This window comes from Micropterus dolomieu, linkage group LG22, assembly GCF_021292245.1.
Source record: "Micropterus dolomieu isolate WLL.071019.BEF.003 ecotype Adirondacks linkage group LG22, ASM2129224v1, whole genome shotgun sequence".
NCBI lineage: Eukaryota > Metazoa > Chordata > Actinopteri > Centrarchiformes > Centrarchidae > Micropterus > Micropterus dolomieu.
In genome coordinates, this window is record NC_060171.1 from 13,571,479 (window position 1) to 13,586,942 (window position 15,464).

The following is a 15,464-nucleotide window of genomic DNA, read 5'->3' on the forward strand; positions in this document are numbered from 1 at the left end:
GTGATCACAGAAAATCTTTGTTGAATCATGGGAAGATTATCTGCTTGCTGATTCAAGTATTGCCATGTATTTGCTAATAGTAGGATGATAAAAAAGTAATTGCGATAATTTCTCATCTGAAACAAAGTGCCACATTTAAAGACTCTCATTATTTACACATTATTACTGAGGCTGTAATGAGTGAATCAATATTCATGATCATGAATAAATGATATGTTTTCCTTGTCTCTCTCCAGGATGACTTCTACAAGTTTTAGTCATAAACAAAGGTGTGGACCAGGCTGTGGAAACAAAAGGGATCGGATGTTAACAATCACTTAACATTGGGGAACAAAGTTGCACACGTTTCACGCTCCTTACCTCTTTGACCAGGTGCCAGGTGAGGCCGTGATTGGTGGAGAACTCCAGGCGGACTTGAGTGTCAATGTGAGGGGAGGGCTCGCGGCCACAGCCCATGACCAATGAGAACTGTAGACTATAGGAGGCTCCGATCTGCATTGACTGTGTTTCCACATAACGGATACTGGAGCCAGGGCTTGGTTCACCAGAGAAACTAGAGCAAAACATGGAGGATGAGAGGAAATCATATTGTATGTCATATGCTGTGGTACATAATCTTTAAGCCTCTATGTGTAGAATTTATGTGATTGTAGCATCTTTCCAACTGTCCTTATCACATATGTTTTTTGTTTATAGGAATAAGACAACCAAGTGAAAACAGGTGGAGTCTATGTGTTGCTTTCATTACATAGACTCTTTGTGCCAGAGCACAATTCTACACATAGTGACTTTAAATGGACAAAGGGAGATCCAAATTACTGTAAATAGTAACTAAGTTGACAAACAAACTACTCATCATGTTAGGAGCCATTGGACGGCAAAATAATTTAAATGTCATTACCAAATTCTGACCAATATGGAATTTGTCTACCAGAGCATCGAGCCTCCTACCTGAGGGTCCAGTCATGCTGGCAGTAGGGCTGGACATGGCCAAGATAGAAACCAAGACTCTGGGTGACGTCCAGCACGTTGCTGAAGTCGAGACTTATGGTGTTGAACAGCACAGAGGTCATGCTGATTTCATCCAGGGCCCACACATCGTGACCACGACCTGAATGGTATGGCTGCCACCAGCGGAACTGCACGCCAAACTTACGAGCACCAGACGGGAGTTCAACTGACACAATCCTGGTTTGGGGAAAGATATGAAAGATATCATTAAACTGAACTTTATTGACAATTGACGGAAAGTTTGCTTGACGAATGTAGTGCACGTAGTACAGTACAAATGTAAGAATAATGAGCTATATTTAAGGATAGTATCCATATTGGCCAACATTTTAGCTGGAATAAATAATGCAAGCTGACTGAACTGTGACTCAAACTCTGGCTTGGATCTAAAGCCCACATAATTGCAAACTGCTGTTTGTAAATAATGTGACAATCTTTAATAGAGTGATGCAATACAGATGGTCAATATAACCAAGATTTATGATTATTGCCTTTTATGTCTCTCTTTGTTTTCCTAGAGCCCACTCTAATGCTAGCCACAAATATTTGTTTCTCTTTATCAAGAATGATTCCTTTATCATGTTTATTTGTATAAACTTTCATATAGGATAGGAACCTGCACTTGCACCTGCAGGTCAGAAACTGTGTAGAACTTGTCCGTGACTCACTGGCTGACCTTTCTAGAACTGATGAAGAACTCTGAAGCCTGGCCTGCACAGCTGGAACCCAGCCCACTTTGTCTTCATTACACACATAGATGACACTGACTGACTCGATGGCTCCCAGTGGCTTAAACCTCCAGCACCTCCATTAGGAGCGCAAATGTGTGTGTTAATGGAGTTATAGTTTCTCTATGGAATCATAAGAACACACACGTATACAGGCAGGCACACACACACACCCTAAACATAAGAGGTACCTTGGCTCATGGAATCCTTGGTAAGCGTAGTGCTGCAGCAGCGTCCAGGTGATGCCATTGTCTGAGGAGTAATGCAACAGGACACCCTCTCCTGGCTGGTCTGGGGCAGGACATGAGCTCAGGGTGCTACGGCTGCCCAGGCGAAGCGTGAACTGTAGGTACCTGCAGAGGATGAAAGCAAGACTATGAGAGAAATTAAAAGTGGTTTTTTTTGTTTTGTTTTTTACAGTAGAAGTTGGGGCATACAAAGTGTAAAAAAAGACAAAGAAAGAGAAATAAGGGCAGGTTGATAAATGAGTAGAAGAAAAAGTAAGGTGATCAAGAGTGTGTTCAGGAAGAACAGGTGAGAGAGAGAGAGGGGTAAAAGGGTAGATAAACAGAAAGTCATGCAGAGCAGAGAGGTGGGAGGGAGGTGGCATGATGATGGATGAGATGATTAAATGAATGAGGACAAAATTAGATGAGGAGGTGGAAGGAAAGAAAGAGTAAAAAGAGAGAGGGTATGTTGGAGTCAGACTTCATATCCATGTGTTCATGTTATCTGTGTATGATTCTAATGTAGCATGAATTTTTGTCCTCTTATGTGTTCATCTATGCATTGGTAGACATATTATCATCTATACTAATGTAATATTTATTATAATTTTCATTCTGTCTCAAGTTTCTAGTCACTCTGCGGCCCCCCAGCTCACTCTGTCCTTGGCTGAGTTGTGCTTTCAATAGAGATGCAGTTTCCTCTTTCAGGCAGCTGTTCACTCAATCAGCCAGGAAACTGGAATTAAATATGGCCATCAGGTGGCACACTGAGAGCCGCAACAGGCATAATCAATCTAACACAGATGCCATATCTAACTTCATCGTTCCCTCTCTATCTTTCTCTCACACATTTTCATCTTCTCCTTTCATCTCTCCTCTGATCTGTAGTCCTCCCTATGATCACAATCCATCTCCCAGCATAGGAGTATGAGGGAAAGAGAGATGGAGAAAGGAGGAGAGTAGATAGCTGACTGGGAGGAACATTTGCAGTATAAATCATAAGTAAAGACACCTAATGAAGACAAGGCACGGTTTTACAAAGTAATCTACTGATGAATTAAAATCTGAATATGTGCATGCTGATGTACACATATATGGAGTGAGTTAATGTTAAGATTACAGTTTTTCATACCCTTCCTGTCCAATGACAAACATATATATCTCCAAATATAGTTCCCACAGGACAGTGATACTACAAACACATGATGATCTTATAGAATGATACAGTGCTGTAGACTGAACTACCCAGCAGTATATAAAGTAGTTAAAATTGGCACAATCTTCACATCTACAGCAGTAAAATGCAACATATACATTAACATCATATGTGGTTGATAATACGTACATATTTTTATTTAAGTAAGGTTTTGAATGCAGGGCTTTTGCTTGTAGTGGAGTATATAAACAGTGTGGTATTAGTATTTTTACTTCAGTGAAGGATCTGAATAATTCTTTCACCCCTGGCAGTTTCATTACCTGGCCTGGGAACTGTCAAGTGGAGCAGTGACCAAGTGTCTCCTGCTGTCCCTGTTGAACACCAACGCCTTGCCACTAGCCAGTACACCACAGCCAAAGCTGACCTCAGCTCCCCGAAGTGAGGAGAAGCTGTGGTAGGAGGAGAGGCGTGGGCTGGAGAAACCCTCCGACAGGAATGCGGGGAAGGTCTGGGAGGCAAGCTCACAGGCTGGACCACTGAAGCCTGGGTCACATCTGGGAGATGGAGTGAAAGGAGAGGAGAGGAGAGGAGAGGAGAGACATTAAAAAGAGTGAAGGATATAAACGAGGAAAAGAAGACAGAGATAATGAAAATCCATTAATAAATCATAAGCATAATACAATCTGATTAATTTTGAATGGTGATTGGTGCTGTAAGGCATTAGATGGATAATGAGCAGACTCATTTTGAAGGAGAGACATTGGATTTATTTGGTTTAATAAAAAGCAGATCCTTACTTGCAGCCTGTGCGAGAACAATGTCCTCTCCCCGAGCAGAAACGAAGGCAGGCTGGACCAATATACACTGAAGCAAAACAGGCATGGAAATTAAAAATTATATTAACTGCAAAAAAGTACATTTATTTGAGCTATAATAAAAATGTATGCAACACTGTATTTTGTAGGTTAGTTTTTTAGGGCGTATTAGTAGGGTCTAAGTAAACAATAAAATAATGGCTTTTCATGACACTGAGATCACCATGTAAACTTTATGTACAGTACCAACCATTGTCTATAGCCCACATGCTGCCTACTCCAGTGCCGGACTGTTTCCAGCGGAACCGTGTAGTCTCTGACAAGGCAGCATTTGGCAGAGGGATAGAGATTCTGGTCCACCTGGAGAGACAAAATACAATATGCATACATCCACAGTGACTGACTGACAAAGATATGCACACAAGCACAGTCGCACACATACAGAGGTTCAGACTCATTCGTACCCGCTGTAGTTGTCAGAGGAGTAGATGGTGCTGTGAGGGAGATGGGGTCCGGCACAGAGCTCAGGCAGACACTCAGTGTGGAGCAGAGACCAGGAGCGACCGTGGTTGGTGGAAAACTCCAGACTCACACTAATAAAAAATAACAGAGAACATCTTATCTTTTCATTTTCAATCTAAAAAAGTCTAAAATGACTGAAGAACTTTCAAAAGTTTGAACCTAGGAATTAAACAAAAAATATATTTTTAACATACTACACTCCATCATGTCTTATTCTTAGAGGCCAACCGAGTTCAGCTTTCTCTAGATGCTGCTGTTTAGAAGTATTAGTTACCATTCTTGACACCAAAATAACCGAGAGAATCTAGGGTGTCTCACTTGGCGTGTGAAAGCCTCCTTTGTTGCAGCCCAATTTCATGATTTTGACAAAAAAAGTGGTATTTCCACATAAAAGCTTTGTCTAACCTAGTTCTAAAATGTGTCACACCTGTTGGCAGGCTGGTAGGAACCACAGCCTAGGTTGATGGAGAACTGAGCGACATGTGTGTGGGTCCCAGGCAGCACAGGGAGCAGTTGCATGAAGTCCACGGCCCATACATGGCGGTTAGCACCCCCATGTGACCGCTGCTCCAGGCAGAACTGGGTGACTGGTGTTTGTAGCTCAGTGGGCAGTGCAACCGATACCACCGCAGGAGTCTGAGATAGGAGGAATGGAAGATAGAATAGATCAGACCAGAGGGAAGATACTAATTAGAAAATAGGGAAAAAGTCACCAGTTTGTTATACAATCGTAGTTCCCTAAAGCTCAAGATGATGTCTTCAAATTGCCTGATTTGTTTAACCAACAGTCCAAAACCCAAAGACGTCCAGTTTACTATCACATAAGACAAAGAAAATCAACCAATCCTCACAGATGAGAAGCTGGAACAAGTATGTTTTGCATTTTTGCTTAAAAAGTGACTTAATGATTTATCATTTATCAAAATACCTGCTGATCTCTTAATGATCTAATAGTTTAGTCTCTGATAGAAATATATTAATCAAGTCTGGAAATGTGCTGGTTAAGCAGGAAACATGATTCTGTTATATATTTTACACACAATCAAAATCTATTCGAAAATGTCTTAATTAATACTATTAATCTGAACAACACTGCCGTTGTGATCTAGAGTATCTAGTAAAAACAAGGCTTTATAGTCAAACACCTAAAAATCCACCACCATAACATGATGCCACTTCATTAACAGTTTGAACATTTTATATGGTGGGATAGATGGACTAGAATTTAAATGAACTGTGATGGTATAATCAATTTACTCGTATGCAGTAAAGTGAGCACTTCAGGTTAATTAACTCTGAGGATTTGACAGAGCACATATTTTTTTGGTGAGAATATGTTGTGTATGTCTCACCCTGTAAGAAGAGTATGGAAGAGTGTCGAGCACCACACGTTCCCTCCTGCCTTCAGACCTTCCAAACAGAATCACGTTGTTCTCATGGGACTCTCCTGGATCACAGTCACCACCACCTAAACACAAACAAGCCTCACTGTGTTTATGCAATGTAATACACATGCGCAAAAAATATTGGGCTGTGATGTGATGTATTAAGTAAAGCTACTGTTGTTTGACCCAAATACATATCAAAATATTATGGATGGAGGATTTCCATACCCATGGTAAAGTGGAAGCGTAGGTTGCCATAAGATGTGGTGTCAAGATAGGGGGTACACACTCTTCTCCGGCCCTCCTTCTCAAACACTAGTGCTGAGCCCGACTCAATCTCTCCACACTGGGTCCCATAGTCAGCTCCCTCTATGTCCCAGCTGAGTAAAAAAAAAAAAAAAAAGAACACAGTTAGGGAGTGCTGGTTTAGTAAGTTAAAGTAAGTTTATCAAAATGATATGTATTTATTTTGGGAAATCAGTGGTACCTGAAATTTATGCCACATCAATAATTCTAAAAAACAAGGCATTCAAGCAATCAGGCCACATGATGTGTTACTCTTAAACAAAACTTTAATAACTCATGGTAGCTAATATTTTTCGCAGTCACATGGTTTAAATATATATATAGAATATAGTTTAAAAGTATCAACAATTAATTCTTGAGAGTACATTTAGTTAAAGAAGGAAAGAAAGCCTGAAAATCACAAGGTAATGTTAACAGATTAGTCATTAATGAAATAGAAAGAGAAACAGAGGAGCTACCTTTACTGTGTAATTTAAACACTTAATCTTAGATAAATATTAACCACAAATGAGATTTTACTGACATAACAGCACACAGACACAGAAATTATAGGATGCAAACACTTTCACACAGCATCTCTCTAGAGTATTACTGAAGTCAGTAAAAAGTTGCCATAATTCACACCTTACCAGTAAACAAATACATAATGTCAGGAATATGGCATAAATCACCTGGAAGAGGACTTACATATACAGGACACACACACACATGCAGACACATATTTTTGCACAGTGGAGAGAGGATCCTCATTAGCACTGACAGAAGTTAACTCAGTGTGTCAGCCCTCTCCTGTGTTCCTCTACCTCCCCTCCCTATTTCTCCTTCTCTCCCCTTCCCTTTCCCCCATGTTCCTCTCTATTTTCTGCCATACAGTATACAATCTGGTGTGTCTCTGTCACAGCCAGTGTAGGGTTAAATGACACTTAGTGGAGGATAGCATTAACACAAGCAAAGACTCTCTTGTCTACCTCAAACATGTGTCATCCCATGATGCCTGCTGGGTGAGAGCTAGCACGCACTGTAGCATGTTGGCATGTAGAAGGAAGGTGTGAGGGTGCAGGGCGGCAGTAGAAACATGCTCCTGTTTTAGGTCCTTCTCGTGGAATGGAAAAATGCACTGACATAGCTTCTGCATGAGGCCGTTAATTACTCTCTGGCAGTAACACTATCTATCATCTCTCCCCTTTTATCTCTCTACCTCTTACAGTGCTTCTGACAGTGTTTCCTAGCTGTCTGCTGTCCAGTGTGTGTTTGCATGCGTGTGTGTTTCACTCTGAACAGATGGACTGCTGTCTCTGTAGCAGTCAGAGGCATGGCATTCACCTGTGTCAGCCCCCAAGACTTCAACACGCTGCATGTCGCACCACTTGACATATGACAAGTGACAGGTGTCAAAGCATGTAAATGTATACACGCACAGAGAAATAACCGAGCCCTGATATAATACCAAAATCCTCCCCCTCTGTTAACTCTCGCTTTCCCTGCTAATATGTAGCCTGGTGCTAAAGTCAAATTTATCATCCAAAACTGACCCTACATTCATGTTTTCTTGTGTTGTTTTGATTTTTGTGTTTCAGATGTTCCTTTTAAACATTTACGGTTTGGCACTGTTATATTTTTTGATCTTTTAAAACCATAAAATACTATTTTCTAAGTTCTGGAAACTAAATTTGATTTTACTATATTAGTATCAGGTCAGCTGAGTCAGCGCCAAAAAGCCTAAATAGCTTTTAAAAACCTGTAAATCTGTAATGATTGGCATTCTATTAACGTAACACTCCAGTGGTACATTGCTGTTTGTATCATATTTAGATTTATTTGTCTAGTTTGACCTTTTCCTGTAATTGTTTTGTTGTATTTTCTCTTTTTTATGTGCACTTTTGAAGCACTTTGGAGAGAGCTGCAATAGAAATAAAGATTTCGTTGGATACATTTAGATAAAATGGTCCAGTAAAGGGGGTGGGGGAAGAAATGAGACCATCATCTTGACTTACTTCGAGGGCGGGCTTTCAAAGTCTTCCTCCCAGTAGCTCCTTCCCTCTTCACGATGCAGGTCAATGTCTCTGGTGGAGGCAAAGCTCTGGCCAACCCCCTCACCACCATGGAAATACAGGGCATTGCCCTCGGACTGACAAGCATGCTGGCCAATGAGAGCACAGGTGTTAATACGTGCAACTAGTAACTACTTCAAAAATAACCAACCCAAAAATCAACTGTAAATTGAAGCACTTGTCGAAATGCTGTTGTCCCTGATTTAATGGTGAAAGCACCTCATAAGCATAAGTCTTTCAAGCAACAGCAAGTTTATTTATTATTTTGACCCTTTGTGAATGAAATCCATGTGTTAAGCAGGAAATCCATGTAAATATCCATCGGTTTATCGATGTACCTTGACAGTAGCTCCAGGGAAGAAGAGCCAGTTGGCAGTGTCTGGAGGGTCCAAGTTGTCCTCCATTAGGGGGGTTCTGTGGGCAGCATTGACCAAAAGCACATTGTCCAGCCCCCAGCAAGACTCATAGCCTTCGGGGCCTTGGGGGGCCTCCTGAGACCAGCGGAGGCGAACGGCATCAGCCCTGGACTGATGTGGCAGCGGAAGCAGGTGGACGACGGTGCTGCTGTTGGTAGGGGCTCTAGAGGAGAGAAAAACATACAACATGAGGGTCTCTGTGAATGTGTGTGTGTGGAGGCTGTGCAAATTCTGTTACATGTTTATGCATTAAATAATCATCATTAATCACTGAAATAAGGCTGAAATAGCCAAATATGGAAAAGTAGGTTGCAGAATGAGTCCAAGGGATTTCATAGTTGATCCATGAGTTGGTTTCTGTGTCTACACAAAAGCACAACATGCACTTACTGGAGCTAAATATTGTAGTTAGAAGACATTATCATTACATTATGCCTCTGTTTGAGCGCTGACTAAAAAGATAGAGGGATGGAAAATAGGGGGATCATAGAGACTCAAACAGGAGAGAAATGACAAATTGAGAGGGGGAGGTGTGAATGAGGGAAAAAAGAGAGGGCGGGTGTTCATAACAGATGGAGGGACTGTGGGATGGATGAGGAAGAAGAAATAAGAGGAGAGAGAGAGAGAGAGAGACCTGATCTTCTCCAGTGTGATCCAGTCATCTGAGGTGTTGCCGATACCACTTAGGCTGTATGACACAGTGATGCTGGGGTCTGAGTAACTGAACCGGCAGGAGCCTGAGCCTGGGAAATATAAACACACACAGAGGACAGACATATATGACCATGAACAGCTAAAGAGGAAGAGGGAAGAATTAAAGAATGAGTTAGCTTGTTTCCTTTTTTTCAGCAATTTAATTTTATCAGCAGGGCAATGATCCTTTGCATGCCCTGAGGGGCAGCCAGACACGGCATGGTGGCTTCTTCTGACTGATTGCTCTCACATTCCCTCCCTCAGCCAAGTGGAAAATTACATCTAAATGGTGTCATTGTGGAACTAAGTGATCAACAGCTTAACAGGGCTGAGAGAAATATGAAGGGGTTGGGTAGAGGTTATCAGAGTAGAAGTGCTGATGTAGGATCAAAGACTCTATAGCTAACTACAGCTAGATATTGTCAGTGCATCTGTGTGTGAGTGCCCATCTTCTTGTGCATTTCTATTTGATGAGTCTGTGCGAGATCCTACTATTTTTGTACTTTTAAAATGCGAGTTTGTGAGGGTTCTGTGGGAGCTAGCGGGGTCAAAGGTTGCTAATGGGGGAAGCAGGCTAACCTCCACGTCCCCACCTTTCCTCTCCCCCTCCTCCCACACTGCCTGTCGGTGTGCAGTGTCCATGTCAGGTCAGTGCCCTGCGGTGCTGCTCCATCCCCACTGAACACAGCTGTGCATTGACCTGCCACCACTTCATTGCACTGCACTACTAAACTGCTCCATACTCGTCATTACTGCAGCGCAAACTCATATTAACAACCTGCAAACCAGAGCGCAGCCAGACAGAACAAGAGATGGGCAAAGGGAGAGAAAGAGAATTACAGGAGGGGGAGTGAGGGTGAGAGCGGTTGTCGCTACAGTATGTACTCTTATTTCCTCCTAGTGGCGTTCCCATGAGAACTGGCGGATGCATGTAATGGACATGAAAAATACAACACCTCTAAAAACTCTGCTATGGCCTTCTGGGTGTCTTTCCAGAATATTGTAAATCATTCATTATTGTGATAGGAGAGGCAGAGAAAGACAGAGAAACACAGAAATACTCTGTGAGCCAATTGGCTTACTGGCATGTAACAGGGCAAAAGATGCTTATTTCTTGAACATGACAAAGGGATCTATTGTCCTGGCAGGAAAAGACTGTTGCACGCAGGGCTATGGTATATAAACAGGGTTGATAATGTCTCACACATAAGCCTGTTATACAAATTATGTCTCAACATAGTTACTTTTTGCAATGCGTGTGAAGTAGTGTTGTAGTACTTGAGAACGGTCTTGGTCCCGAGACTTTGATTGGATGTAAAACGTATTGCTTCAAATGCAACCAATAACCCTAATTAAAAATGTACATTTTATTGTGTGTCATGTATTGTGGGGAACTGGTCTTGGCCTTGACTCGGTCTCGCCCTCCCTTGGTCTTGGTCTCAGCCCCTAAAAGTCTTGGTCTTGTCTCGCACTCGATAAATTCTGGTCTTGGTGTTGACTTGGTCTCGGTTTGGGCGGTCTTGATTACAGCACTAGTGTGGAGATATTATACTCACCCAGGGCAAACTGCAGGACGGAGGCTGTGCTAGTGTTGAGAGGTACAGTTGTCTGGGGAAGATACACAAGGTAAGTTAGGATATCACCCATAAATATTAAAATCTAGTTTAAATTTGAAATAATATTAAATACTAACTCAGGCCGATGTATTTCCAATATGATCTGTAAGTGTTTTTACCACTAAAGTGAAAAGTTTTGCGTGTTTGATGTTTTCTGATTTGAAGTGTGAAGTTCATTACACCTGTAACAACATCTAACAATGATGTCAGGTGTTTTCAAACCTTCTGAAGACATTTCTATATCACTGCAGAAGGGTGAAAACTTCAACCACTTTAGGTGAGTAAAAAAACACCTGGTGTTTAGGTACTCTTTAAATGGGAAACTGGTGCAGCATCTCTTGTATATTATCAATAAACTCATATGTAAAATCTGTTTTATTGTGTGTATGTGCATGTGTCCTGTATGTGTGTGTGTTTCATGTTTTTATATCCCAGTGGGGACTTGAATGCACACTAACTGATGGGGACTTATGTCACTGTGTGGACACCCCATGGGTAGAAACTGCTTTTTGAGGGTCAAGACGTGGTTTTAGGGTTCAGGTTAAAATTGGGTTAAGGTTAGGATTAGGATAAGGGTTAAGGTTAGGCATGTAGTTGTGATGGCTAATGTTAGGGTAAGAGCCTAGGGACTGGATACTGTCAATGAGATGTGTGTGTGTGTGTGTGCGTGTGTGTGTGTGTATGTGTGTGTGTGTGATGACAGGTTGTGTGTACATCAATGTATGTTCTCATTGTTGATTGTGTTGTATTTGTGACTATCTGTGTGTGTAAATGTTTCTGTGTTTCTGGATGCGCATGCTTGTTGCAATTGACAGAAGAGCTGCCAGGCAGAGGCATCAAACATTTGGAACAGTGACAGACAAAGCAACTGTTTATCAGAGAAGTAAATAGAATCATGAGGCACAAAGCACTTCTCTGCTGCTGACTGGCTTTCATCTCTTAAAGCAGAGTAAACAGTCGAAAACCAACATTACAAAGAAAGACAGAGGGCATGAAAGGTCTGATAAGCAATTATGAGTGTTTGTGTGTGTGTGTTTGTGTGTGTGGGTATGATGTGTGTGTCTGCAACACCACATGTCGGGCAGTTTCCCGATACTACTGTTCTTTATAATGATCATGATATGGTATTCATTCCTTTGTGCTCCTTCTGTTGTCATTTTCACTTTTAAAAGTAGTGGTACCAGAGGTAAGTTTTAGTTAAAACTACAGCAGAAAAAACTCATACATGCCAAACAAGTGCTGTAATATTTTGAGTTAAGGCTGACAGAAGACTGAAAGAAAGCTGTTATGCACAAGTTATCAACCCATTTACATTAAATGTGCAAGAAGTGATATCAGTTCTTCCACATTTTAAGCCGGACAATGTCAGCATGCTTTTCATTTATACCATAAACATAGGGCGAACATTAAACTGTTTCATATTGGCTCCATGTTTACTTTTAATTATGTTTTGTTTGAGGTACAGCTATTTGGTCCCATATTTTTGGGCATGTTTAGTCATGCTGAGTCTAACGCATGAAAACAGACCAAACGCATGTGTGATTTTGTTTCATCTAAGCTTATTATTTTAAAGTTAATTTTGAACAGCTAGAAAAAGGCAAAAAGACAAAGGCTAGGCCAATTTCCAGCTCTTTACCACAACCAGACATAATCTTCTTTGTTAGAATGGCACAATAGTGAATGGAGAGTTTACAGAGATACAGTTTGTTTAAACATGAGATTCTACTGCAGTGTGTTCTGTAATTTACTCTTGTGGTTGTGGCTACTGAGTGGTTGGTTTGGATGCATGGTCAATGGGCCGTAAAACGTAAAGCGGTCGCAGTGTGGTCAAACATGGCAGTTACCAGCTCTCGTTCTCCAAAGGGCTCACAGAAAGTGACCGCTCTGCCATGCATCAGTACACCACACTGCTCTCCCACCTCACAGTTACTGCACTCAGACCTGCGAAGAGAAAAGAGGAGAAGAGAGAGGATTGATTTACAAAAGCAAATGTATCAATGCAGAGCACCGAAAATGTAGATAATGATTAAATCCTAAGATTACGAGACGAGTCGCAACCTTTTCACCTACCAGATGCTTGGGTCCATTTCTCCTCGGAGGTTGGAGTCAAAGTCATCACGCAGCACAGCATGTTTACCGTGGAGCTCCACTACACAAACACATACACCATATGTATGATACTTTGTCCTTTTATGTTGTAATTACCTGTGTGATTATGTCAAAAGAAAAGAACAGCATGAAACGAAATGCAGACTCACCAAGACTTGGTCTCAATGGGGACTCAGTTGGAGCTGAAACAGACAGAGAAGAAGAGAGTAATAAAGAGAGTCTGATGTCGGTCCTAGGCCTAACTAGCAGGCAGTTACTTCATGGGCAGATAAAGAGCTGGAGAAGTGCATGTATGAACCTTCATTTTAATATATTAACAAAAGTACAAGTGCAGACTTCGCAGTCTTTTCATATCGGTGCAGATTTTGCATTGTTAACTGCATGTAGAAAATGTGTACTAGTCAGTAAGTGCAGGAAAATGGGTCCATTCCTAAATCATCTCTGAGTGAAACAAACTTCCTCTGTGTCCTGGCCTGCCAAGGCAGCAGTCTCCTGGCTGCTGATGTTAATTCCTTTCAGTAATGAATGGCCGGGCGGCCATGATTAACGGTTCAATGCCAATTAACCGCCATCCTCCCCAGAGGCGCCTGTGTGCTGTAATCTGTGGCCACTGCCTTGCGAACACACTCAACCATCAATCTCTCTCAGGGGATACACAGCTCTGAGAAGAGCAGGGGTGTAGTGAGTGTTAAGACTTAATGAATCAAACATGGGTTTTAAAAAAACTGGGTTTAACTCAATCACTGAGAACACTTTGTAGAATACAGTCTATGTCCACATTTTAGAAAAATACCATGAAGTTGCACAGTATGGGTATGACCTTTGTGTTACACGAAGGAGGTAGTAGTGAGGTTTAAAACTTTATAAATCAAAATGAGGAATTTTTTGATACTTACTTTAGTGGAAACTATAATTTATTAGCTGGTACACTGGAATATTTACGTTGCATGCCCATTTTAGAGAAGTTGAGTTTATCCTTGTTTAATGATCAGTCACAATGGAACAGTGGCTTTAACCTAAGTGAACATGCCACCCTTTGAGCTTCTTTACTCTGCTCTGGTAGGTGTTTTTTTTTTTTTTTTTAAGACAGTCTCTCTCCAGACTGAAGAGAAGGATAATCTAGCACAGTATTCTCCATCCAGGATGAGCCTGCCCACCTGATAAAACACGCTAAGATAACACAGTGAGGACTCATCCCAAACTTTAATTTCAAGTTTTTTAATACTTTATTTCAAACGGTTCTAAAATTTCCTCTGAGAGTGGGGCTTACATTTGAGCAAGCTCACCTAAAACCCCTCATAAACAAGAGAACCTGAATCAAGAGAGGAGGGATTATCAAAAAAAAAGGTTTCTTACTATAGCAATGGCTCTCCACATGTCTTTACTTTGAGTTCAAGCTTCACTTTCATTAGCTGCCCTCATTTCTTCCTATTGGATCCAAAATGCCGGGCACTTACAAATGGATTTACTTTTCACAGAGTGGTGGTAAAGTTTCATGCTGACTGTAGAAGTTGCCGTCTTAGTGGCCTGTGTGACAGAGCTGGGGGGTTCAGTGGCTGTGACTGTCGCTGCTCTGGTGGGCCCTGACGATCAGCTCCATGGCTGGAGCTCGGGCTTGACGATGAAGCCCATTAAAAGCAGATCAAAGGGCCTTCTTCCTCCCTCTCCGTCGCTCTTGCTCTCTCCCTTCCTCGCCCTCTAATCCCCCAATGTCTGCTGATTCAAAACATGTTTAGAGGAGCTGTCACTCCCAGCATGTAGAACTCTCTCATGTTTCTTGTGCCTTATTAACATCCTTATTAAACTATAATAACAGTGAAATATGCAGTTGTGTGCTCAGTTTAAATGAGTATCTGTTCATTTTATGTATTCAACCTGAAAAGAGCATGTAGTACAACCGGATTCCTGGTAATCCACTCGCTCAAACTGACACACAGTAATAAATGCTTGGTTGGTATTCTGCTCTCTACAGTCTTCTCCCGTCTCTCTCTTAAACAAACCCTTATAAATCGCTCTCAGTCTTTCTAGTGAGGCCATTTGGCTGGAGAAAGGCCCAAAGATTTTTTTTTTGGGTGGATAATCCCTTCAAGCTTCCAAAAGGGCCTCATTTACAGTTTTCTTTCACCATGCTTCATCACGCTCTCCTGCTGTCTCTCTCACTTTCCTTCTATCACAATCTCTCCCTCCTGCCCACCCCTCCATCCGCACCCATTCTGTCTCTCTCTGGCTAACCCTCTGCGCATTGGGGGGAGACAGTGGCGCTCATTTCACTTGGATTAATCCCCTCTCACTTTCTTAAAGACTTCAATTACTGCCTCCTCTATTTGCGGCTCATCTCTGCTAATGCCTGTATCTCCCTGGCCAGGGCTTAAACTCACAAGCATGCAGACACACACACACACACACACACACACACACACACACACACA

The 15,464-nt window shown here is 41.7% G+C and overlaps 1 protein-coding gene across 3 annotated transcripts in view; it reads right to left on the reverse strand.

Moving 5' to 3' along the window:
- The window catches only part of reln (reelin), a 104,065-nt gene that overhangs the window by 26,321 nt on the left and 62,280 nt on the right, over positions 1-15,464 (reverse strand). For 2 of the 3 annotated variants that reach the window (XM_046036450.1, XM_046036452.1), the window contains 18 exons: positions 13,185-13,217; positions 12,997-13,075; positions 12,771-12,867; positions 10,867-10,918; positions 9,252-9,360; positions 8,540-8,780; positions 8,145-8,290; positions 6,073-6,224; positions 5,812-5,927; positions 4,887-5,095; positions 4,402-4,530; positions 4,188-4,297; positions 3,920-3,986; positions 3,443-3,676; positions 1,931-2,092; positions 1,688-1,816; positions 952-1,188; positions 361-553 (listed from right to left, as the gene is read on the reverse strand). In XM_046036450.1, the coding sequence (XP_045892406.1) occupies positions 361-553; positions 952-1,188; positions 1,688-1,816; positions 1,931-2,092; positions 3,443-3,676; positions 3,920-3,986; positions 4,188-4,297; positions 4,402-4,530; positions 4,887-5,095; positions 5,812-5,927; positions 6,073-6,224; positions 8,145-8,290; positions 8,540-8,780; positions 9,252-9,360; positions 10,867-10,918; positions 12,771-12,867; positions 12,997-13,075; positions 13,185-13,217 (2,495 nt within the window). The remainder of the gene's footprint in view (positions 1-360; positions 554-951; positions 1,189-1,687; positions 1,817-1,930; positions 2,093-3,442; positions 3,677-3,919; positions 3,987-4,187; positions 4,298-4,401; positions 4,531-4,886; positions 5,096-5,811; positions 5,928-6,072; positions 6,225-8,144; positions 8,291-8,539; positions 8,781-9,251; positions 9,361-10,866; positions 10,919-12,770; positions 12,868-12,996; positions 13,076-13,184; positions 13,218-15,464) is intronic. The other variant, XM_046036449.1, reaches the window with a different exon arrangement.